We start from the raw sequence: 26,472 nt of genomic DNA, 5'->3' as shown, positions 1-26,472 counted from the left end.
AATACTACTTTTTTCACAGTCATCCATTTACTTTAAGACCGGGGTAAAGCAAGGAAAACTACAAGTTACCTCAACAAGGCGACATAATGAACAACACTCATCTCATTCGTGGAGGTGGAAAAACAAATTCTTTGTGACATGCAAGATTATTGTATTATATTTTAAATGCAAAAGAAAAGGCATGAGAGTCGGTGGTTTTTGTCAATTTTAAGTTTTAATTTAAAATGTTTGTGATTTTAATATAAGTACATAGTTAAATATTTGACCACTTGCTTGAGCAATTAGTAGAAGTAATGCATGGAAAAATAGCCCTATGTTGTTTAAATTGTGTTTAAACATGCATATACGTCCATTAAAGAGTGTATGTGTAGCCTACAAAGAGGATCGCAATGATGACAAACCTTTGTTTTAATAAAAGTTGCTGCATTACTTCTGGATTCGAAATAAAAATAGTGAGTATCTGTTTCTGGTACAGCCGCGGATCAGCTATTCACTGCAAACGCAGCATATGTGAAAGCACTTTAGCGCGTTCTGCTTCTGCACCGCATACGCACTGCCCTGAGTATGTGTGCACCGGGCGTATTACAGACATAAATACTGATGATGTGATCATTATGATTCCTGTTGCTTCAGGATCACAGAGCTGCTGCTGTTGAAGGACAGATATATCCATTGGATATGGCACTGGATTCTGTCGATGATCAATATAAGGGCTGCACAGGAAAAATGGAACGTTTGGTGAAGACCAAATATCTGAAGGAGGAACTTGCTAACTCAAATTATTTTAGAAATGCTTGGAAATTTTGTAAAAAGAATGTTTCATTTTGGAACATTAACAGCAAATTAAAAAGAGAACATAAAATTGCCATCTATGTGTACACTAACCCAACTTTTAAAATATATCTTAAATTCAACAATGACACTCATAATGGCAAACAAAACTACACAGACAAAACATACAAATGGTATTCACTACAATTTTTTTTAACAGATGCAATACAGATTCTAAAGAAAAAGCAAAAAATATGTTTTGATACTTTCCGTCGTACAAATGTTGAATTTAATGGGAATGTTTCTACGGACATTCGTTTTGGCTCATTTACATCCTCCTCTCTTGATAGTTTTGGAACAAAAGGATTTGGAAATAAATCTTGTTTTGAAATTAAAACTTGTGAAGGTGTTAACGTGACAAAATACTCATGGCTTCCTCATGAGAAAGAGGTGCTGATTCCTCCATATGAGACGTTTAAAGTCACTGCTGTCAAGACAAAAGGTCAGGAAGGTGCCTGGTGTGACACTGTGTTCACTTTGAAAAGCTCTGGAACTAGAAGTGACCTGAACTGTGCTCTATTCAAGAAACCATCCAAGACCAAAACAAAGTATTATGCGCCCAACAACGTACTTTAAATTTGCATGATGTAGTTATGCACATAATTTTTTTTTTGTTACCTAATATAAACACCTCTGGAATAAACATAACTGGAAAAAAAAAAAATCTGGAAAGGCTCTGAAAAAACAAGTTGCCTGAACTCTTCATTAGCATCCAACAGTGGAAATCAGCTTTCTTCAAAGTTTACTAATTTTAGCATTATTTTGTAATTTGTTAACCAGCTTACCACAGTTAATCTGTTTACTGCATTTTTCTTGTTGTTATTAAAACAACACACAATTGATTGTCTTGTTTATTGAATCATGGCATTTGTCTGACTGTACGATTTCACAAGGTAAACATTAGAAAATGAAATACTCAGCTAAATAAATCTCTCAATGCACTTAATTTCTCTCATATTTCTGATGAAACCTTGTGGTGGATAATCTCTAACACGCTACACAAGATAAATTACAAAATATATATTTGAATTATTTTTCTTTAAAAGTAAAATGAAAGTAAATGATATTTAAAAATAATTTTGTTAAATGAATAACTAGAGTAAGAACTAGATGAGTAGAGTTCATTGGGACAAAATTTGATGTTGGCTTGACAAAGCCATGAACTTGGATTAACATTTTGTTAGCATGAATTAGCGTGTTGCTAGCATGATGTAGCATTTTGTTAACATTAATTATGTTGCTAGCATAATTTAACATGTTTTAGCATGAATTCACGAGTTCACACTTCCGAATGATCAGAGAATAAATAGTTAATCGTATTTGGCGTGATGTCCGGGGGGAGGGCTCCGTGCTCGGAAATTGGGCCTGAACCCAGAGTACTCCCGCATATCTCTTGGTTAGGAAGATAACTGAGATGGTCCTCACTGCAGAACATGAAATCCAGGGGGAGGAGTTGGATCCAGATCCAACTCCTCCCACCTTACGTATACCTAAACCTACCTATCTCCACCCACTGATCCCTAAACCCACCAATCTCAACCCCTTAGATCTGGATCCCGTGTACTGCAGTGAGGTGCTACTGGGATAACCAGGCAAGTGTGAGGAGATGGGGTGGTAGAGGGATGCTGAAAACTGTCGAGGAATATGGATGAGTCGACTGAGTGTATTTATAGGCCTTTAATCATGCTGATTGAGTGGACCTGTTGATTACTGATTGCTGACAGCTGGTTGGAATGACTTGATTGTTTGATCATTAGAACGTGTTCTAACACGTGAACCTTAATAAAACATCATTTAGCATGTTACCATGATATGAATAGGCCTATATTAAAATATTTGTATTAAATATAAAAAATACATAAACTAAAATAATGATAAAATAAACTATAACTGTGTTTAAAAAAACACAGTCAGCTTAGTAAATGTGGTTAAATGTCAAAATAACTCCAATATCATACACTAGAGTTGTGTGGGTTGGGGGTAAATTAAGCATGATTTGCTGTGATGTCACAATCGTGCTGCATTGTGGTCTATGGCTCTGCCTAAAGTGTACATGTTGAGTAGCCTCGCATCCTAAGCCAAAATCGAGGGGTCGAGGGTCCGTTCAAATAAACTTTCCCTCATCCACTTGTCGAAGTTGAACACTTCAAAATGGTGGTGGGGATTCCCCTCAATCCGGTAGAAGTTCTGACCCCAAGACTTAACTAATCTCTGCAATTCTCCATCTGTGATCATTGAAGAGTCTTTGGCCACTCAATCTTTCCTCCTCATAGTGCATTAAGACAATATAGACACACGTCCTCTTCCAGGCAGATTCATAACATCTTTAGTTGATTGGAACTTCTTAATTCTTGCCCTGATGGTCAAAATGGTCAAAATATACTTCAGAGATATTTTACTCGTAAAAAAATCAAGGGGTGTCAATAATTGTGGCCAACGTGTTTTGGAGAAAAACATTTATTTGTTTATAAACTTTTTTTTGATATTTGATCATCTTTCTGAATCTGATCTCAATATCAAGTCTAGTTTATTTATAGAGCCCTTTTCACTACAAAGTAGACCAAAGGGCTGTACAATTAAAAGCAGTCTACAGATAATAACAAATAATAATGATCTGGAGTCTTTGACAAAAACGTGATTTTCTCAGTTTCTTCTTCTTGATTTCAATCACGCCTGCAGAACTGAAGCACAAATAAATAAAAATCTTTCTTAACTGACATGACAAAACAAAGGGCTCTCTTAAATGTCTCTGTAAATGTGTTTTTTTTTTTTTTTTTTTTTAAACAAATGTCAGTGAAATGATGTGTTGAATCTGGTCAAACGTAATACTATGAGCTGTTTTCTATGCATTTTATATAAGGTTTGACAATTTTGCAACCCAAAATTTGAAACATCAAAAACAGTTTAGAACCCAGTTTTTCCCCTAGCCATGTACATTACATAAGCATAAAAAATGATAAAGGCCTTTGTAATTGCAATACAGCCCTGAGTGCACTTCTACAGTTTGGTCACAGCACCACCTACTGGTCAAAATGTCTGCTGATATGTCATAATACCCTGTTAGTGGCTTTCCTATAGGCCAGGAAAGATGTTCTTCACGCATAGTTTGAAATAGAGATTGATGGCGATATCCGTTTCAAAATGCTTTGTTGTCCATTTCATTAAATACTTTCTGACTGCTGGTTTATACTTTCATGTAACCCAGCAGGCACAGGATATGGACTACAACGTCGGTCAGACGTTGGATTTTGGTTGAAAATGAAAGTCGGGTTGACGTCTAAATCCAATATTTGTTTGACGTCAAGCTCCAACGTTGGGCAGTCGTTGAATTTTGGTTGGAATAAACCAAACAAAAAGGTGAAATGCATGGCCGTACACTTATTACCAGATTCACTTAAAACTAACCAGATTTACTTTATTTAATTTCCGGTTTAATGAAATCATATTTTGTATTTTAAAGTCACCATGATGGTGGTCAGCGTTTGCTTTAGTTGGGCTCTTGACCCTTGACTTTTTAATATAAAAATTTCTCTGACTTCTATAATTGTGTGTTTATAAAGCACAAATGTTGTAGCTAAAAAAGCCATGAGAAAATTAGATCAGGTGATGTTGGCTGTTTATTGATGATGATATCATAATGTAATTGCCTTAATCCCTGATCATATTCAGTGTCTAATGCTTTGTTTTATATAGGACTTGTGGTTTTAATATTGTTTTATTCATAATAGAAATCCTTTAATGCTACAGCATATCTAGCAGTGTTGATAATCAAATAATATACTAGGTTAGGTTTTTATTAATAATAGGTTTTTAAAAACTATTTAGTGCACAAAAACCTTTCATCTATGGCATTACTTAGACGCACACAGACATTGTGCGTTTAAAAACACAGACATTGTGCTGTTTAAAAACAGCAAATGAATCTCAACAATGGTGACAATCAAACAAAATATCCAGATAATCAGATCAACTCTGAGCATAAAACAAGCTACAAAAAATCCAGCTGCATAATTTATTAATGCCGCAATGCATGCTGGGAGATATGGGTGAGTTTTGATTGGTGGTACCCAGCATGTACTGCATTTCATTGATTGTCACCATTGTTGAGAGTCATACACTGATTCTTGATGGCTAAGTAATAATGTAGAGGAAAAAGTTTAATGCACTAAATGTTTTTAAAATCCTTTATATTACGGTATTTGATAAACAACATTGCTCTCATGCTGTAAAATTAAATGCTTCTATTATAAAACAACATTAAAATCCTATATACACAAGTCCTATATAATCAACACATTAGACAGATCAGGGACTCAGATAATTACATGATGATGACTTCATCAATATCATCATCAATAAACAGTCAACATCAGCTGATCTCATTTTCTCTAGGCTTTTTTGCCACAACAAATGTGCTTTGTAAACACACAATTATAGCAGCCAGAAAAAAATCTATACTAATAAGTCGAGGGTCAAAAGTCCAACTAAAGCAAACGCTAACCACCATCATGGTGACTTTAAAATACAACTATTGATTTCATTAAACCGGAAATTAAATAAAGTAAATCTGGTTAGTAATAAGTGAAGCTGGTAATGCTGTTTGTGGAGTTGTTTACTCCTCCTCTGCTGAGATCTTCACAGATTTAATGTGCTGCCATGCATGTCAAATTCTTTTTTTTTTTTTTCGGTGCTTATTCCAACCAAAATTCAACATCTGTCTGACATTGGAGCTTGATGCCAAACAAACATTGGGTTTAGATGTCAACTTTCATTTTCAACCAAAATATGACGTCTGACTGAGCACTTGCAACCAGCTGCTAGTTTTTTACCGTTAACTTTAGTTAAATGACATAAAAACAAATTTTTTTGACCGTATTTTTTACGGTAAAGTACTGGCAACCACAGCTGCCAGTTTTTTTCCGTATTATTTAGATCACTGCCGTAAAACCTAAAATATTACTACCATATTTTTTACGGTAAATCACTTGCAACCAGCTACCAGTTTTTTACCGTAAACTTTAGTTCAATGCCGTAAAACATAACATACCTGTAAATTTTGTATGGTCCAGGGCTTTAAAATGTCTCCTGGAAGCCAGTTTGGGTGAGTAGTTGTAAGTCAGGGGTGGCCCGCAGCTTGTCTATTAAAATACATAGGTGGCCCGCCATGCATAATTTACAAATCATGCAGTTTCACAGTGTCAACACAAGTTGACAGCCCTAGATTTTAGACCAGGTATTGCAGTAAACCATGAGTGAAACCAAATTTGATAACGTGCTGGCATTTCTGTTGCTTATGAGAAACATTAAAAGCGTCAAAAGCGGAATGAAACAGCGCTACTCATTGAGTCGTTTGATCTGTGCCACATGGACCATTTACTGGATTAACTCTGCCCAAAAGACAGTGCAGTGCAAGCTCAGAACAAATGTTTTTACTCGCTGACCGGTATCGATCACGCAGTGGTGAGCCGTCAGGGCCAGCAAGGCCTTCTCTGCTGGCATAAACACTATCAGAATCACTGACTTGCACTTTAATATATTTTTTCCATAAATGAGTATTAAATTATTCCCAATAGTCCATTCTCTTAATTTAATAGCTTTTCTCTTAGTTGCGCTGCTTCCAGTAGTGTATATTTATTTTTAGCGCTTTTATTCAATTATATTTCACCCATGATGTGTTGCCAGGGTCAAATAAATCTGCCTTGAGGCCTTCAGAATCGACAGTGCGGCGCCTGTGGGTTAAAATAAATGGCAATGAAACTGTTGCTTTAAACAATCAGATAATAAGTCAGATTTAATCAACCAATCAGATTTCGATTTGACTGCACCGGGGCCATCTAGCAGGCGTACAATAACGTTGGCATTTTCACGTCCTTTGATTGGATAGTCAGAGCACGTACTATTACTGGTAGTCAGAGCTAGCTAACCGCATCTGGCTTCCTGCTCAGCTCAGCTACCGTTCGGACGCTCTTGCTTACTGCTCCGCGCTTTGCTCTATCGCTTTTATATTTTATCTTCTATATTTTTATATTTTAGCTCCTTTTATCACCTAATTTTAACTTCAGCAAATCAGCACAGTGCTCAAACGACAAAGTTTGGATTACCACAAAAACGCAGAATTCTTCTACCCGACCAGCTTACATTCCGGGGAAAGGAAAACACAACTGCCTACAAGGATAAGAGAGAAAATGCCTCTTCTGGAATCTACTTGCTGCACTAACTGCCACAGACTTTTACAAAGGATTGCAGTTCTTGAAACAAAGTTATTTACGGGACCACCAAACCAGACGGAACACACAACAGAGCTTCGTCATGGACACCCTCAGCATATAGCCGGTGAGTCCCATGAAACTAGTGCTCCTCGACAGGTAGAGAAACAAGCCGATCGACTTACAAATCGATGGCACAAACAGGGAGCGAGACCCAAAGGCACTCGAGACATCAGATTGTCACGAGCCCCACATATTGCCGCAGTAGCATCCTCTACCCCAGATACAGCTCTGACAAGGATGGCAAACACTGGTCTCCCACCAACACCTATACATCTTGAGAACAGATTTGAAGTACTAATGAATGTAAATGAGGAATCCCCAAACGTGATGAATGTGATCGAACACAGACTGTATCAGCCAGTAGCTAACACTGATGCTAACTGGCGCTCAAGGTCGAGCAGACAGCGGCACTCAGCTCAGAGCACAGCCGAGCCCAGGACTCTGATAGTGGGGGACTCCATAATCAGAAACATTAGCAGCAGGGATACAACTACATGCTGCCTTCCAAAAGCAACAACTTCTGATATAAACAGGGAACTTCAGAACATTCTGATGAAACATAAGACTGCAAATCGACTCATAATTCATGTGGGGAAGAATGATATTCATAAAGAGCAGTCAGAACTCCTTAAGAAGGATTTCAATGAACTTTTTGAAACACTTAAAAGACTGAAAGTTCAAACATTCATCAGTGGACCACTCCCAGCAAGAGGAACAAACAGGTTTTCTCGGCTGCTTGGGATTAATACATGGCTGCAAAAAACCTGCAATATAAAAGGAGTAAACTTCATTGACAACTTCAATCTTTTCTGGAGTCAGAGACAACTATTTCATCGGGATGGCCATCACCCAAACAAACTTGGTTCAAGAGTGTTAAAGGACAATATCGACTTCTCCCTCAATCATCCTTCTGCAGTGTGTGTCAATCTGAACGACACACACACACCTGGAAACAGTATGAATGAACACGGGACTTCACTTCAGCAACAAGATGGACATGCGGTTGACATATCACACAAGGACAATGATAACACCACTGAGCCACAACAACCTCTGCTCACGGACACAATCTCAGCTGAGCCATGCCCACAGAGCTCATCACAGACAGACATATTAGAACTGCTCCAAGATTCAGCACCCAAGGACGACTTCCTGGAAAACAGCCAGGGAAGCCAGGACAGCATATCACAGCCTCCTATAACACCTGAGCAACAGCCCCTTTCACCAGATACTTTCTCACTCTCGCCAGCGACTCCACTCCTGTGCTTCTCACAGAGAATGGAAGAACTAGTGCATGCTGGAACCAGACTATCCCACTCTTTTGCTGCAAGCCCCCAGATACCAACCAAAAATCGCCAGGCACCTCAAACACCGAAGCCTGCGCGCCGAGCTCGCCCGCCCCCTCCTCCTGTGAGAGCTCTTCGGCCTCTTCGGCCAAAACGCCAGGGCCCACACCCTCCTCCATCTGCTCGAGGTGAACCAAAAACAACTGATTCCAGCTCTCAGTGATGTGTTTTGGGTTCCTGTTATGATAACAGTAACTTTCTCAAATGTTTACAGAACAAGCGGGAACCCAGTGTGCCTGTATCTTTCTCTATTGCTGTTCTATTACAAGATAGAAAGTCTAAGGCCTTCAATAGCCGTACAGCAAACCCAACTAATCTGGTACCTATTACATGTCAAACTAAGACTGCTGTGGGGACAAAAAGTAAGACTGTTAAGTTAGCACTTTTAAACATTCGCTCACTTAAAAATAAATCACTTCTAGTCAACGACTTAATAACCACAAACAACCTGGACTTTATGTTTCTAAATGAAACCTGGCTAGAAGACAGCTGCAGTGCAACAATCCTCAATGAAACAGCCCCTCCTAACTTTACTTTTATGAGTGTCTGCAGAGCTGTTAAGAGAGGTGGGGGTCTAGCTGCTCTTTTTAAAGATATCTATCAATGTAAGCAAATATCATTTGGGAATTACCCGTCTTTCGAATATCGGGGTACTGTGTTAAAAGGGGCTCCTCGCATTTTACTTATCATTATTTACAGGCCTCCAAAATATTCTCCAGCCTTTGCTGAGGACTTTACAGAACTGTTAGCAACAATTACCTCATAGTTTGACTGTTTTGCCATTGCTGGAGATTTTAACATTCACATAGATAATGCAGAAAACAATATGGCAAAAGAAATCAAAACTGTTTTAAAAACTTTTGATCTGACTCAGCATGTACATGGACCCACACACAATCATGGACACACTCTAGATTTACTTATCAGTAAGGGTCTAAACATTTCATCGATTTTTATTAAGGATGTAGCACTGTCTGATCATTTCTGTATTTTCTTTGATATATTGATCTCTCCTGCCACTGAAGCGAGATCTGTGTCTGTCAAGAAGAGATGCTTAAATGAGAACACTAGTGTACTATTTATGAAGGCTATATCCTTAACACCAAGCATATCTGCTGACTCTGTTGATTTTCTCCTTGATTCTTTTAACTCAAAAGTTAAAAATATAATTGATGATATTGCTCCTGTTAAAGTCAGGAAGAAGAGTGGCAGACAAAAAGCACCTTGGAGAAACTCAACAGCAGTGCAACATATGAAAAGACAATGCAGAAAAGCAGAGCGCATGTGGCGGAAGACAAAACTTGTAGTCCATTATAACATCTACAAAGACAGCCTGCATGCTTTCAATATGGAACTAGGCAAAGCTAGACAGACTTTCTTCTCAAATATTATAAACAGCAATTTAAACAACACACGCACTCTTTTTGCTACTGTAGAGAGACTGACAAACCCCCCAAGCCAGATTCCCAGTGAAATGCTCTCAAACAGCAAGTGCAGTGAGTTTGCTTCTTTCTTCTCTGAGAAAATCAATAATATCAGAAAGGTGATCAGCACATCCGTGAGTTGCACTGGGGTCAGACAGATCAGACCACCTGAGAAAGTAGTTACTATGTCTGACTTCAAAGAAATTGATGGCAAAATTTTGGAAGAAACCGTACAACACCTTAAAACATCAACATGCGCCCTTGACACACTTCCCACATCTTTCTTCAAAATTGTGCTAAACAGTTTAGAAGCAGATCTTCTAGAAGTGGTAAATGCCTCACTTCTCTCTGGGAGTTTTCCAAACTCCCTGAAAACTGCAGTTGTCAAGCCCCTCCTGAAAAAGAGCAATCTGGATAAGACCATATTAAGCAACTATAGACCGATCTCAAATCTTCCTTTCATAGGCAAGATCATTGAAAAAGTTGTCTTCAATCAGCTGAACAAATTCCTAAGCTCGAATGGATACTTTGACAATTTTCAATCTGGTTTCCGACCGCACCACAGCACAGAGACAGCGCTCATAAAGATAATAAACGATATTCGCTTAAATACTGATTCAGGAAAATTATCAGTGCTGGTACTACTCGACCTCAGTGCTGCATTTGACACTGTCGATCACAACATACTTCTTGACAGGCTGGAAAACTGGGTGGGGCTTTCTGGGATAGTCCTAAAATGGTTCAGGTCATACTTAGATGGGAGAGGTTATTATGTGAGTATAGTCCCTCAAGGCTCAATTCTTGCGCCACTCCTGTTCAACCTGTATATGCTCCCAATGAGCCAAATAATGAGAAAGAACCAAATTGCTTACCACAGCTATGCAGACGACACACAGCTGTACTTAGCCCTATCGCCTAACGATTACAGCCCCATTGACTCCCTGTGCCGATGCATTGACGAAGTCAACAGTTGGATGTGTCAAAACTTTCTTCAATTAAACAAAGACAAAACTGAAGTTATTGCGTTTGGAAACAAAGATGAAGTTCTCAAAGTGAACGCATACCTTCACTCTAGGGGTAAAACAACTAAACATCAAGTCAGGAATCTTGGTGTGACACTAGAGTCAGACCTTAGTTTCAGTAGTCATGTCAAAGCAATAACTAAATCAGCATACTATCATCTGAAAAATATTGCAAGAATTAGATGCTTTGTTTCCAGACAAGACTTAGAGAAACTTGTGCATGCTTTCATCACCAGCAGGGTGGATTATTGTAATGGACTCCTCACTGGCCTTCCCAAAAAGACCATAAGACAGTTGCAGCTCATACAGAACGCTGCCGCCAGGATTCTGAGCAGAACCAGAAAATATGAACATATCACACCAGTCCTCAGGTCTTTACACTGGCTCCCAGTTAGATTTAGGATTGATTTTAAAGTATTATTACTGGTATATAAATCATTCAATGGCCTAGGACCTCAATACATTGCAGATATGCTCACTGAATATAAACCCAACAGATCACTCAGATCATTAGGATCATATCAGCTAGAAATACCAAGGGTTCACTCTAAGCATGGTGAGTCTGCTTTTAGCTATTATGCCAGCCGCAGCTGGAACCAGCTTCCAGAAGAGATCAGATGTGCTCCTACTGTGGTCACATTCAAATCCAGACTCAAAACACTTCTGTTTAGCTATGCATTTACTGAATGAGCACTGTGCCGCTGTTCGTCCGACTGTTTATACTGTACTGTATTTTACTCTATTTTTCTAAACTGTTTTAATTATTCTTATTTCTTTTAATTATTTTAATTTATCCTATGTCAGCAGGGCATTTAGCCCGAAACTGTAAATGCCCACTCAGAAGGTGATAATGTGAAAGTGCACTGTTAGACTTTGCCGTAATTTTACAGTTACTTACCGCAAAAAAGCCCAGTAAAATACCACTTATATTATTTACGGTTAACTACTGTAATATGCACTGCGTTATGGGTATTTTTTATGAAATTTACAGTAACTTACTGTATATGGAATTTACAGTACTTTACTGTTTACGCAAAAGCAGTAGTGCTACTGTAAATGAAGAAGACAGATTTTTTGAAATTTGTATATGCATATTGTATTTATGTTTTAGGCATATTAAAATATCATATGATAATGTTTTATATTTTTCCCCCCATCTTGTTCTGCAGATGAAAATAATGAATCTGCATTCTAATTTTTAAGCTATGCAAACACTGGATGTTTATATACATATACAAAAATTCACAACTGGTTCCCATACAGGCAATATAAATGTATTTTTATTTTATTTTAAATTAATATAAACTTTATATATATATAAACTTTGCTTACACCTCACAAAATTTAAATTGTTGCAAAGCCCGCGCAACAACCTGGCAGAATGTAAACTGAGGTTTGTGTGACGTCACGTGTCGTGTCGAGTGCGCGCTCATAACGGACGTCCCTGCTGAGTGGATCGCTAGACGCCAGCTGGGGATTTTTCTGAGGTAAGTACTTTTTACTGAACAAATTTATTTTATAAGTTACTTTTACAAAGTAAACCATTACCAATACTAATTAAATATAGCTAAATTTATGAAGAAAGTCACTTAAATAATACAATCTAATAGGCTTTTAATAACAGCTCACAGGACAGTCTAATTTTCCTCGAAACTGCTGCTTTAATATCCCATTAAATGCCATAGAATTGACTGACTGCCTATTCCAGTAGATGGACCCAATCTAATATTTACACAAACAAAGGTTTTCTGTCCTTTTTACGACCAGTTATGGCATATTTTACTCGTCAGTTAAATGCGTTTTGAAGTAAGTTAGGCCTAGCGCGTTTTTTCAAAGGCACTCTCTCGCGCTCTCTCTGCCCCAGGCCCGGTTCAAACGCAAGCAAGAGATTGCTACTTTGATACTGTTACTTGATACTGTTATAATATATTGGCGAAACAGATTTGCCAAACCAAACGCTCCAGTGCATATTTGTGCTTATTTGTTTTCGCGCTCTGGAGAACGCAGGAGTTTTTATTCAGTGCCGAATTATGCAGGCTCGCGAAAACTCTCATTAACAAAGTGTAGACACGATGTAAGAGATGTTACAGCTACGTATAAATGCTGGATTCACTCTGCACAGGACCGAAATATGACATGTTAAAATAGTAATGCATTTAAAGCAATGTAAAGGCAGACTAATTGAAAAATATTAATTGCAAAATATTCATTTTTAAGTCTATGCCAATTATTGGTATTTAACTGTCATCTGATTGATCAATCTAGTAGTCGTCCTAGATCTGTCATTTATCATGTTCATAACATATAGTCATTTGCCAATAATCATTGCTGAAAAATAATGTTTCTTCTATTTCTCTCTTTTCCCTGTGTCAACAGGAGCTAACTACAGCCCAAAGGCTCTTTTAAGAGCCTCAGCACTGAGCATCTTTGGCTTTGTAAGTATGTTTTGACTAACTATCAGATGCATTATGTGATATTGTAACATAACTTGCAGTACTTGCAGCATAACTTTTTTTAGGAGCACTTGTGTGAATCAAGAAACATTTCTGATTATTTTCAGTTGTACACCTTTTTTTTCAGGATTCTTTGAATAAAAAGTTCAAAAGAACAGCATTTATCTGAAATAGAAAGCACTACTGTTCAGTCAGTATTATTATTATTATTATTTTTTTTTGGGTTGTTGAATGAAATTAATACTTGAATTCGACAAGAATGCATTAAATTGACTTAAAGTGACAGTAAGAACATTTGTAATGTTACAAAAGCTTTCTATTTCAGATTTAAGTTTGAAGGGCCAGAAAGTTACTCAGTGTACCTTTAACGTAATTGTACATTCAGGCAATTAATAGAGTTCCCTAACAAGGGATGTGCAATAAAGCTATACTATTTAAACTAACTCGACTGGTAATAACTGCTGTTGCACAAGTTGATTCCTCATCTGTCCATGAACAAATTTAGATTAAATAAACTCCAAAACTCCAAACTCAACCATTTCTCACACATTTTCTCTGTTTTTTTTGTTTGTTTGTTGTTTTTTTCAGATCAGCCATCAGTGGTTTACCGGTATGGAGGCCAGTCAAGACCAACTGGGATGCTTTTGTTGCGTATTGTTATGATCCCTGCTTTGATTTGTTATGAATCCAGTTCTATTTTTGGATCCTCCTTTTGATTCTAAACTGAACTCAAATGGCACTGCGAATTGGGTAAGAGACAAACATAAATTACTTAATTGGGGAAATTGAGAGATGAAACCATGCTGATGACCTCTGTCTGTGGTGAAGTAGTGAGTTTGACGTGTAATTAAACTTGAGGTTCTGTGGGGTGCGGACTGATTCGATTCCATTCCTAGAGCTTCCGGACAAATCTTTGGGGTGCGGACTGATGGGGCAGTGAACCCGAGGTTACCCCGTGAGTCAGTCCTAGAGCTTCTCATGTACGATTTTAGGGAAAAATCTGTTTTTTTGGATACGTTGATTTCTTAGGCGTGCCGCAAGAACACCACAGACACAGTGTAATCACCATGGGAAAATCTCAGAGTAAAACTGGGAGTTGTGAAAAATATGATACACCGGTATATTGCCAGATGAGAAGTTTATCTATGTATTATCTTTTTACTCTTTTAATTCATTTTATAACTGTACTGAACATTTTTTTATTGTTTTTATAACTGTTTTAAAGTGCCCCTATTATCCTATTTACTACAACACTTACCTACAACAGGTTTACGTGCATCAAAGGTAAAAAAAACTGTTGAATTTTCTCATAATATACATTTGCACATCACCACATTTTTCAAAGATTCTTAGATTTCTCGTCAGATGAATCAATCTCTCTAAATCCCTCCTTTCCACATGCTACTGGCCAGACAGCTCAGTCTGTTGTGATTGGTTTACTGCGTACAGTGCGCGTGTCTTAAACAAAAACACCCATTGCCATAACAACATCAGCTGTCCTGAGGCTTCCTACACCGTAAACTAAACACAGTAACGAACAATGACATCGATTTGACCATATCCGAACGCGAGTCCAATAATGAAACACTGGGAGAACTAGTTATTCAACCCGAACCTCCATCACAAGGACGACACAAGCAGGACGTTTCTCAGTGATATACTGCATTAATAGACACAGTTATAGATAATCGTGGCCCACAAAGTGATTAGCATAGGTATTTAAAGGGTTAGTTCACCCAAAAATTTAAATTCTGTCAGTAATTAGTCACCCTCATGTTGTTCCAACCCCGTAAGATATTTTTTTATTAAATCTGAGAGCTGGATCACTCCTCCATAGGCTTCTAAGACATTATAACTTGCTGGCCCAGAAAATGTATTAAAGACATCGGTAATATAGTCCAAGTGACTACAGTGTCTTAAGTTTATAAAGCGACGAGAATACTTTTTGTGCGCAAAAAACAAACAAAAAATAACGACTTTATTCCACTATTCATTTCCTTCTCTCTGGGCCTCGAGTTAGTTCACGTATTATAACTGCGCAGCGCTTCTGTATTGTACGTCACACGCATCACACACATGACCAGCGTCGGCCAATAGTGTGCCTACGTGTGACGTACAACACAGTTATACTACATGAACTAACTCGAGGCCCAGAGAGAAGGAAATGAATAGTGGAATAATTTTTTTTTTTTTTTTTTTAATTTTTTTTTTTATTGCGTTTGTCCACATTCCTCTCCTACGACGAGACAACGTTTTGACAGGCCATCCGTCCCATATCCGATTTATATCTGATTTATTTTCACATATGAATGAGGCCTGAAACCGATCTCGAAATATCTGAATGCATGTGTTTTTTTTCCTGTTCACACTGTCATAGAACACATCCAATCTGTGGCCTTAGAGCTGTTACACACTACATGAAAGGTCATTTTCAAAAATCCATAATAGGTGCACTTTAATTTTCCTTGCTTTTATTTTGTGATTATTTTAATTCCTTACTGTGTAAAGCACTTTTAATTGCCAAAGTGTATGACGTGCTATACAAATAAAACTGCCTTGCCTAATGTTGCATCACAATAAATAAATAAAATGGATGTAATTGATTGTGAGAGTGAATAAAGAATATGCTGATGTACATGGACTCAAGTTGATTTTTTGGAATTTATTCAATTCAATAGCATTCATGTAAAATATAAATAATAATATAGTGTAAAATGGGCTGTAATACTGTAAAATGAAATTGCGGTATGGACATCATACTGTAAAATTAAATTGCGGTAAGGGCATCTTACTGTAAAATTGAATTGCGGTAAGGGCATCTTACTGTAAAATTAAATTGCGGTAAGGGCATCATACTGTAAAATTAAATTGCGGTAAGGGCATCTTACTGTAAAACACATTTACAGGTAAGCTACTGTAAAGGGGAACTTACAGTAACTTACTGGCAATAGTGCTGCCAGTAAGTTACCGCAAAAATACGATAAAATGTCTAACAGTGTGATTAATGTGGGTTTGAAAGTAGAACAGTATTTAAATGACGATATTAAAGTTTTCGTCTGAGAAAGAATGTGAACGCAGTGCTAAAGTGCTAAAGAAAGTGAAAACAACGTGTGAGTAAATGAGGGAGAAAAGAAAGTTAAAGGAAAGTTGATAGATGGAAGTCGTAAGAAGATTGAAGGTTAAAAGAAGGTTGAAAGATTTAAGTCTTAAGGGAATCCTTTGAAAGAAAGATCTATAATAAATATTCTTTTTTATTTTTTAAAAGTACTGTATTTTATTTTATTTTTCTAAACTGTTTTAATTATTCTTATTTCTTTTCATTATTTTAATTTCTTCTATGTAAAGCACTTTGAATTGCCATTGTGTATGAAATGTGCTATATAAATAAACTTGCCTCGCCTTGCCTTGCATCTGTAGCGAACTGCATAAACTAAAATATATTCCTGCAGATTTATTAGTTTTCAACCAACAAATTTCTTTCCCTCCTCGACCCCCAGCAGTTTCAAACCTACCAGAAAAAATCCCTTATTCAGCCTTATCCAGCTTAACGCAGAGTCACGGCACATTCGATCTGTCCCGTGTAAAAGAAAACTGACTGTAATGTATGCCACTGTGACGGCCCGAGTGGTGGCCGCACAAGAGCGGTAATGTGGATGCATACACGTGCACACATGCACACACACACCAACATGCATACATTTACACAAAGGATATACATTTAAGAACTCTTTATTTAAACTTATTTTGTTATTCATATTCATTTGTTTCAGTATAATGATGGATCACAATAACCACACAAAACAAGCAATATTAATTATTTCTTTATTGTTAGGTTTTCATATGTTTACTTTTACAGCACATTTTATATACATTGTTACTGATTTGAAGTGCACACAAATTAGTTACGTTGTATATGTTATTTATATTTGTTTCTATTTTGAGTTTAAGTTTACCGTGATGAACTTCAGACATGGTCCGCTGCAGCCGCATCCTGGCGTAACAAGGATTGGAGTCCGGACAGGAACAGAGAATTTATGCATTATTGGTTCCGCCCGGACATACCATTTGCTGGAATTGCCCAGGGGAGGAAGAAACGTTAATGTTGTTGTTAATTGATTTATTTAGTTGTACATTTATGATATTTGATTACATTTAGCTTTCCTTATCTTTATTTACTATATATCTTTGTTTGATTTGATTTTGATGTACTTATGGTTATATGTTGAATGTAAAGTTGAATTGTTTCCCCTCTTAATTTGTAATGGGCCCATCCTTTCCTTTATAAGCTGTTGCTTTGTTCATTTGAGCAGGTCAGTAGTTTTAGTTTGTTTGTTTGGTTTTTGTCTAATTATCTTGATCTCATTTTCTGTTTATTTATTTTTGTTGTAAGAAATTTATGAGTTTGTAAAGTTATTATTTTTTCTTGGGTTCAAATAAAGACCCATTTGTTTTGCAAAGCTTGTGTTCCTTGTGCTTGGCTTCTTGGTCCCTCACATATGGTGGCAGCGGTGGGATAATTCAGTCAGTCAAGGACACAAAGCTGTGTTTTGTGTTTTTCTGCCCCTCGAGGCTGTTTTTTGTTACTCCTGTTATTATGAGTCGTACCTTAAAGAAAGGTGGGCCTAAGGCTCCTCCCTTGCAGCAAGAAGAAAGGGGTGAGGAGGACCAGGACATGGTTGAAGGAGCTGAAGGAGGCGAGGCAATGGGAGACAGAGAAGTTTCGGTGACTGAGATGGCAAATCTGCTTCGAGCCCATATGGCCAAGACGGAAGGCCGGGAGACTGTAAGACAGCAGGAGCAGGCTGATCAGGAGCGACGGTTTAAGGCTCTCCAGCACCAGTTCGGGCTTTTGCAAATAGAAGTCCAAGCACGCACCTCTCCTAATCTTCACTTATCTGATGTTGACCGGGAGTCTCGGGGAAGGCCCGATGCGGATCATTTAGATTCTGATGGAAACTCCGTGGCTTCAGCTCATCAGCGGAGTTTTAATCAGGTTGGGAACAATATAGGCCCACCATTATCTCAGATACCTCGATTGGAGAAGCTGAGTGACACTGATGATGTAGAACACTTCCTTGTGACTTTTGAAAGGATTGCTGTTGCTTGTAGGTGGACTAAAACTGATTGGGTTTGGCATTTAATCCCTTTGCTGACGGGTAAAGCAAGAGCAGCTTATGTCAATATGGATGTGAACGAGTCTACTGACTATGATAAAGTGAAAGATGCTATATTAAAGAAATATGATGTCAATGCTGAAACTTATCGACAAAAGTTCCGTTCCTTATCCGTAGATCCATCGGAGAGTCCCATAGAGCTTTATAACCGGCTCAAAGAACTCTTTGGAAAGTGGATCCAGCCTAAGAGGAAACAAGTGGAGGAGGTGAGTGAAATCATCATTCTGGAGCAATATCTTAGAATGCTGTCCCCTGAACTCCAGGTGTGGATTCGAGAGAGAGATCCTAGAACCGCAGCGGAAGCAGCATCTTTGGCGGATGTGTTTGTTGCAGCCAGAGGAAAGAGTAAGCCGTGGGCTTGGAAACCTGTCAATGACCGCCGTTCTCTTGACATGCCTCACTTTCAGCAAAGGAAGGTGGAGGGGTCTGGTAAGCCCTACATGGGGAAACCTACTGCAGCCAAATTAAATTTTTCTCCTAAACGACCTCCCATATGTTATCTGTGTGGTCAAGAAGGGCACACTAAACCAAACTGTCCAAAGATCTCAGCTCAGCTTACACAGCTATGTTTTGTACCAAGGAGGGATGTGACCAAATCCCCAAGCTCTTTGAGAACTACAAATGTGGAGATAAATGGTGAGAAATTGACTGCTTTGATTGACACCGGCAGTGATCAGACTCTGGTAAGAAGAAAGTTTATAAAACCCTCTTTGATCAGTACAGTCAACAAATTACCTATTTGCTGTGTACATGGAGATGAGAGACTGTTACCAACCGCCAATGTTTATGTCAAAATCGAAGAACAGACTTACCTGGTGGAAGTGGGGGTTGCTGATAACTTGTCTTTCCCTGTGATTCTGGGCCGAGATATACCAGTGCTGTTGGAGTTGTTGCACCCGACTCGACAGTGTAACGTGGTGGTGACCAGAGCAAAGGCCAACCAGTCAGAGGGGATTGAGCACCAACTAAGTACTTTACCTTTCTTCAATGCAGAGATTGAGACCGGGGTGTCGAAGAGGAGAAAGACTAGAAGAGAAAAAAGACAGGAAAAGGTAAAATATGCTGCTCATACAGTGTCTGAAAATATGGCCTGTGACTTACCTGTGAACTTCCAGGTGCCCACCAACATCGTTCAGATGCAGCAGGAAGATGCTACTCTCACAGAGTGCTTTGCTAGAGCTGCAGAGGTAGGAGAGAAGCCTCTAGATGACAGTACAGCCAGATACGTGATAACGAAGGGAATACTCTACCGAGAGATCGGGGTCCAGAAACAACTTGTGGTTCCACAGTGTGTTCGAGAGATGGTGTTACATCTAAGTCACTCGATTCCTTGGGCTGGCCACCTGGGGAAAAACAAGACTACTGCAAGAATCAAAAAGTGTTTTTTCTGGCCCGGTTTGAAAGTAGATGTGGCCCAATTTTGTAAAAGCTGTCCTGTTTGCCAGAAGGTTTCCCTCAGACGTCCGTCAAGAGCACCACTACAACCACTTCCTATTATTGGTACTCCTTTTGAGAGGCTTGGAATGGATGTCGTTGGTCCAGTGGAGAGGAGTCGCTCAGGGAACCGTTTCATGCTGGTAATAACGGATTACTCCACCAGATACCCCGAGGTATTTCCGTTAAGATCTGTGAAGGCGAAACCTGTAGCTACTTCCTTGGTCCAGTTATTTTCCAGGGTCGGATTTCCTGCAGAAATTCTAACCGACCAGGGCACTAATTTCATGTCTACCTTGTTGAAGCAGGTCTACCAGCTCTTAGGAATTAAGAGTCTGCGTACTACTCCCTATCATCCCCAAACGGATGGGTTGACTGAGCGATTTAACCAGACTTTGAAGCAGATGTTAAGGAAGTTTGTCAGTGAGACTGGTCAAGACTGGGATCAATGGTTGCCCTATCTTCTATTCGCTTATCGGGAAGTCCCTCAAGCTTCCACAGGCTTTTCTCCTTTCGAGCTGTTGTATGGCCGTGATGTCAGGGGCCCATTGGCTCTGCTCCAGGAGATGTGGGAAGGGAGTCCTGAAAAGAAAGAGCCCACCAGTGTTGTCTCCTATGTTCTGCAAATGAGGGAACGGTTGCAGAAGATGACCGGTTTGGCTCAGAATCACTTGGCGGAAGCCAGCGGAAAGCAGAAGACCTGGTATGACCCTCTGGCTCGTGAAAGAGATCTGGAGGTCGGTAAAAAGGTACTTGTCATGTTGCCTAGTCGAGAGAGTAAACTGCTAGCAAAATGGCAGGGTCCTTACGAGATCAAGAAACGCCTGGGTCCTACGACTTATGAAATCAGTATGCCGGGTCAAGATCGATCTAAACGGGTCTTGCACGTCAACCTGTTGAAGGAGTGGGTTCCTCGTCCTGAAAAGTCACAGTCACTGATGATTCGCTGTATTGAAGAGGAAGAATCCGATGAGCAGTATCTGCCGCAGCCAGTTCCTGGGGACATTGGGTTAGATCATCTAACAGCTTCCCAGCGGTCACAGGTACAAGTTCTCTTCAATTCAAAGGTATTTTCTGAATATCCTGGGTTTACCAATTTGATCGAACATGGTGTAATACTGAAGCCTGATGCTGTCGTGAAACGCCAGAGCTATAGGATACCTGAAAGATTGCAGGGGACCTTGCAGGAAGAGGTAGACCTTATGCTCCGCTTGGGTATTATTGAGCCTTCGAACAGTGAGTGGTGTCACCCCATAGTTCTTGTGCCGAAAAAAGACGGGAGTATAAGGTTCTGTATTGATTTCCGATATCTCAACTCAGTATCACAGTTTGATTCCTACCCTACTCCTCGCATAAGTGACCTAATTGATCGTTTGGGCCAATCCAAATATCTCACAACAATGGACCTTTCCAAAGGCTATTGGCAAATTCCACTGACTCCATCCTCGCGGCCCTTGACTGCATTCAGAACACCAAGGGGCCTTTTCCATTTTAAGGTGTTACCTTTTGGCCTTCATGGGGCCGTGGCAACGTTTCAGAGGTTAATTGACCAAGTATTACGTGGCTTACCTTTTGCTGCTGCATATCTTGACGATATTGTCATTTACAGTAACACGTGGGAGGAACATGTGCAGCATCTCCGAGAAGTCTTGCAGCGTCTTCAGAAGGCCGGTCTAACTGTCAACCCCACCAAGTGTGCTATAGCTAAACAGGAGACTGAATACCTGGGATATGTCATTGGCCAGGGTGTTGTGCGACCGCAGGTGAAGAAAGTTCAAGCTTTGGAGAAGTGTGCAGTACCCCAGACACGTAAGGACCTGCGATCATTTTTGGGTATGGCTGGATTTTACCATCGCTTTGTCCCTAACTTTTCCAGCAGGGCTGCTCCATTAACTGACATGGTGGGGGCACGTTGCCCAAACCAATTACAGTGGACTGAGGAGAGATTGGAAGCCTTCCGGGACATCCAGGGAGCTTTGACAACAAGTGCTGTGTTACACAATCCTGATTTTAGTCGTCCTTTCATTGTACAGTCCGATGCCTCTGAGAGGGGAGTAGGAGCCGTCCTATTGCAAGGACCACCAGAGAGCCGACAGCCAGTGGCTTACATCAGTCGTAAACTGTTTCCGAGAGAAGTACGTTATTCCACGGTGGAAAAGGAGTGTTTAGCCATAAAGTGGGCGTTGGATTCCTTACGATACTATCTATTAGGCCGTGAGTTTACCCTGGAGACTGATCATAAAGCATTGCAGTGGTTGGAGAAAATGAAAGATTCTAATGGAAGGATTACAAGATGGTATCTCGCCATGCAGCCCTTCAGATTCAAGATACAACACGTTTCTGGTAAAGTCAACGCTACTGCTGACTATCTCTCCCGCTCTACTGGCGAGATTTCTGAAGGGGGGGGAAATGTGACGGCCCGAGTGGTGGCCGCACAAGAGCGGTAATGTGGATGCATACACGCGCACACATGCACACACACACCAACATGCATACATTTACACAAAGTATATACATTTAAGAACTCTTTATTTAAACTTATTTTGTTATTCATATTCATTTGTTTCAGTATAATGATGGATCACAATAACCACACAAAACAAGCAATATTAATTATTTCTTTATTGTTAGGTTTTCATATGTTTACTTTTACAGCACATTTTATATACATTGTTACTGATTTGAAGTGCACACAAATTAGTTACGTTGTATATGTTATTTATATTTGTTTCTATTTTGAGTTTAAGTTTACCGTGATGAACTTCAGACATGGTCCGCTGCAGCCGCATCCTGGCGTAACAAGGATTGGAGTCCGGACAGGAACAGAGAATTTATGCATTATTGGTTCCGCCCGGACATACCATTTGCTGGAATTGCCCAGGGGAGGAAGAAACGTTAATGTTGTTGTTAATTGATTTATTTAGTTGTACATTTATGATATTTGATTACATTTAGCTTTCCTTATCTTTATTTACTATATATCTTTGTTTGATTTGATTTTGATGTACTTATGGTTATATGTTGAATGTAAAGTTGAATTGTTTCCCCTCTTAATTTGTAATGGGCCCATCCTTTCCTTTATAAGCTGTTGCTTTGTTCATTTGAGCAGGTCAGTAGTTTTAGTTTGTTTGTTTGGTTTTTGTCTAATTATCTTGATCTCATTTTCTGTTTATTTATTTTTGTTGTAAGAAATTTATGAGTTTGTAAAGTTATTATTTTTTCTTGGGTTCAAATAAAGACCCATTTGTTTTGCAAAGCTTGTGTTCCTTGTGCTTGGCTTCTTGGTCCCTCACAGCCACGAATGATTTTGAAGGCAAAAGTCCCGCTGATGAGAGCATGGGTCAGCTGTACACATTGTCATGTGTTGCGGTGACTGTCCCTGTGTCCACTGCTCCTGTTGAGCACTCAGCCCTAAAGCAAATTAAATGCCAGAAATACAACGGGACAGACTCGACTTTCAGCATTAGCCTCGATAGAAAAGACTTATTGTTGGAACTGAAACGCACAGATAACCTGTACAACAGAGTCATTTAAGTATTTTTAAAGAAAGAAATTAGGATGGATTTTGTGTAAAAACTAATCAGTAGTTTTGGTGAGTATAATGCTTTTTTAGCCCCTGTTTTTTTCCGTGGTTAATATAATTTTCTTCTTAATTATCATCGGGCAATATTTATTGATGGATCAGCAGAGAATGATTTTTCTGCGAGTCATCAAGAAATTATGGTTCCCTTTCGTGGTCACTACGAGTTACGTCAGTGACGACGAATGGGGTTTCGCTTAGAAAGCCTCTCACCTTTGAGAATACAAAATGAGCCAATGGCAAGAAAATGCCATGGGTCTGCGGAATTTGCATAGCGTAAGTCTGCCCTACGTCGTGGGTATATAAGGAAGTATGCTGGCAACATGCAGATATGTTTTCGCTTCGGAGCCAAGAGTTTTCTTCACTCCTACAAGCCATTCTGAATCATCTTCACTCTACGAGACGAGCGGCTCCTCAGTGTTGGTGTGACTGAGCGTTCCAGCGAGATCGCATTGCCTGCTGCTGGTCGGTGCAGTGATCTGCCGACAGTGTGCGTGTTTCTCCCTGGGCGCTTCAGCACTCTGTTGAGCTTTTTCCTCTCTAAAAGAGCTGCACGCGGCACGTCTTTTTCAAGACGGCTCGCCCGTGTATTTACTGGATGTGGACGCGTGATTCATCTGCCTAATGGTCACGAGCACTGTTTCGCGTGTTGGGCTTAATCACGCTCAGCAGCGGTCGTGGATGAGTCATGTTTTCATTGCGGGAACATGACCATCGCGATGTTTATAGATCAAGACTCAATGATCTCTGTGTGAGAGTCCCCTCTACCACACCCCAATCTATCTCTTCCTCAAGAGGGGATACTTTGGCTGGTGGCCAGGGTGATCTGAGAGTTATGGTATGGCATAATTCCAACGAACTTTCCTTGGGCCATGCTCCCCTCCACATCGCAAACCGTGGGGCTTCCGTGTGTGCCTGGTTCCTCTCGGGGACCCAGTGGCTCAAGCAGATGGTGTCATGTCACTCATAGCATCACAAGACGGGCTTTATTCCTCTGGAAATGAGGATTCGACTGCGTTGCCTCCCTCGGGAGTGATGGCCATGCTGATGGCCATGCTTTCCCGGGCAGCTGAAAGCATTGGTTGGAGTGGCACCGCCCTATCGTGGTACAGGCATGCAGTGCTGTGTGTCGCCTTCGCCTTCGCGGCAGTGCTGACCCGGGAGTTCTGTCAGACCAGGCCGCCGTGGAACGCTGGTCCTTCCCTGGCCAACACTGACAGAATGCGAAACTCGACCACGCCCCCATGCAGGGACGCTATGCCTCCCATGTCCGGGCTGGTCGATCCGCCACGCACACTACTGACCTCGCTCTACGGGCGACATCGGTACCTGCGTGATCCCTGGGCCAGATGATGTCCACAGGTGTGGTCCAGGAATGGGCTCAGCCAGGTTGATGTGAGGGGGTCATTTTCTCAGCTCCCCCATGTCCCAGGCTGGGCTCCTCGGCGGTGTGGTTGAGGTCTGTACCCTTCAGTCTTCGACCCCCCAGAAGCAGACTGAGGCCTTCTGCACCAAAGGTCATCCGTCCGGGCGGTCTCCTTAGTCTGCTTCCCGTCGAGGCCGCCTCCCTGCGGCCCCTCCCCTGGAGCCTTCTCTGGCCCCGAGCAGGAGTGGGTTGCAGGAGGGCGGCACCGCCCGTCTCCACCCCTTAGCCGGCTAAATGCCTGGCTAGGCAGCACTCTTGAAACGGGCGGCTTGCTCGGCAGTGTGGTTGAGGACTGCGCCCAACAGTCTTCGACCCTCCCCTGAAGCGGACTGAGGTCTTCTGCACCAACGGTTATCCGTCCGTGCGGTCTCCTTTAGTCTGCTTCTCACCGAGGCCACCTCCCTGCGGCTCTTCCCCTCGAGCCTTCACCGGCCCCGGGCAGGAGGAGGATGCAGGAGGGCAGCACTCGAGACTCTCGAGACGGGCAGCATGGAGTTAGGGCTCAGTTCTTCTCAGGAGCTGGTAGCAGGGCCACTCCTTCCCCCGGTGGAGGGCCGGGCGAGAATCTCTTGTTTCAAGAACTGATGCCCCTTCCTCTGAGCCCCAAGAGGCTGTGGATGACAGTGCGCGCCGCTCACGAGCCTCGCCACTCTCGTCCCCCTCTGTCGCCAGACCCCTGCCAGAGCACGCCCCCGTGGAACGCTGGTCCTTCCCTGGCCTCTTCTGGCAGGACGCGGCTAATGATCGTGCCCCCGCACCAAGCCGCTATGCCACCCACGCCCCGCCCCGCGCAGAAGATCTCTTTTCTCGGTATGGAAATCGACTCGGCCACCATGTGCGCGCAGCTTACGAGCGAGCGCGTGCAGTCACTGCTGACTTGCCTCCGTCAATTCGAGGGCAGGAGTGCGGTTCCACTGAAATTATTTCAGAGGCTCCTGGGGCATATGGCAGCCGCAGTAATGCCGCTCGGATTGCTTCATATGAGACCGCTTCAGCTTTGGCTTTGCGGTCGAGTCCCGAGGTGGGCATGGCAACACGGCACGCTCTGAGTTCCAGTGAATCCGACCTGCCATCAGACCTTCCCCAGCTTTCTACGGGCTGGAGTGCCCTTAGAACGAGTTTCCAGGCATGTTGTTGTATCAACAGATGCCTCCACCACAGGCTGGGGCGCCATGTGCAATGGACATGCTGCCGCAGGCTCCTGGACAGGACCCCAGTCAATGGCATGTCAATTGCCTCGAGTTGCTGGCTGTACGTCGCGCCCTGCACCGCTTCCGTGCGTTGCTCAGGGGTCAGCACGTGCTAGTCCGATCAGACAATACCGCGACAGTAACGTACATCAACCGACAAGGTGGTCTGCAGTCCCGCCATATGTCGCAACTCGCCCGCCACCTACTCATATGGAGTCAGAAGCATCTGAGGTCGCTTCGAGCCATTTATATCCCGGGAGACCTGAACCGTGCAGCCGACGAGCTGTCTCAAGCTGTCAGAATTACTCCTCGCGACGTTTCCC

The 26,472-nt window shown here is 41.1% G+C and overlaps 2 protein-coding genes across 3 annotated transcripts in view; both read left to right on the top strand.

Moving 5' to 3' along the window:
- LOC309507668 (NAD(P)(+)--arginine ADP-ribosyltransferase 2-like) overlaps positions 1 to 26,472 on the top strand; it is a 246,493-nt gene that overhangs the window by 96,529 nt on the left and 123,492 nt on the right. The gene's annotated exons all lie outside the window — the stretch shown is intronic.
- Positions 1 to 26,472, top strand: part of LOC309507776 (T-cell ecto-ADP-ribosyltransferase 2-like) — a 169,009-nt gene that overhangs the window by 38,055 nt on the left and 104,482 nt on the right. The window contains exon 3 of one of the 2 annotated variants that reach the window (XM_082182156.1): positions 634 to 660. The exons of the other annotated variant lie outside the window; for it this stretch is intronic. Coding sequence (XP_082038282.1) covers positions 634 to 660 — 27 coding nt within the window. The remainder of the gene's footprint in view (positions 1 to 633; positions 661 to 26,472) is intronic. 2 annotated transcript variants of the gene reach the window in all.

This window comes from Leuciscus leuciscus (assembly GCF_965113295.1).
Source record: "Leuciscus leuciscus genome assembly, chromosome: 1".
NCBI lineage: Eukaryota > Metazoa > Chordata > Actinopteri > Cypriniformes > Leuciscidae > Leuciscus > Leuciscus leuciscus.
This window is presented reverse-complemented; position numbering and strand designations above follow the sequence as displayed.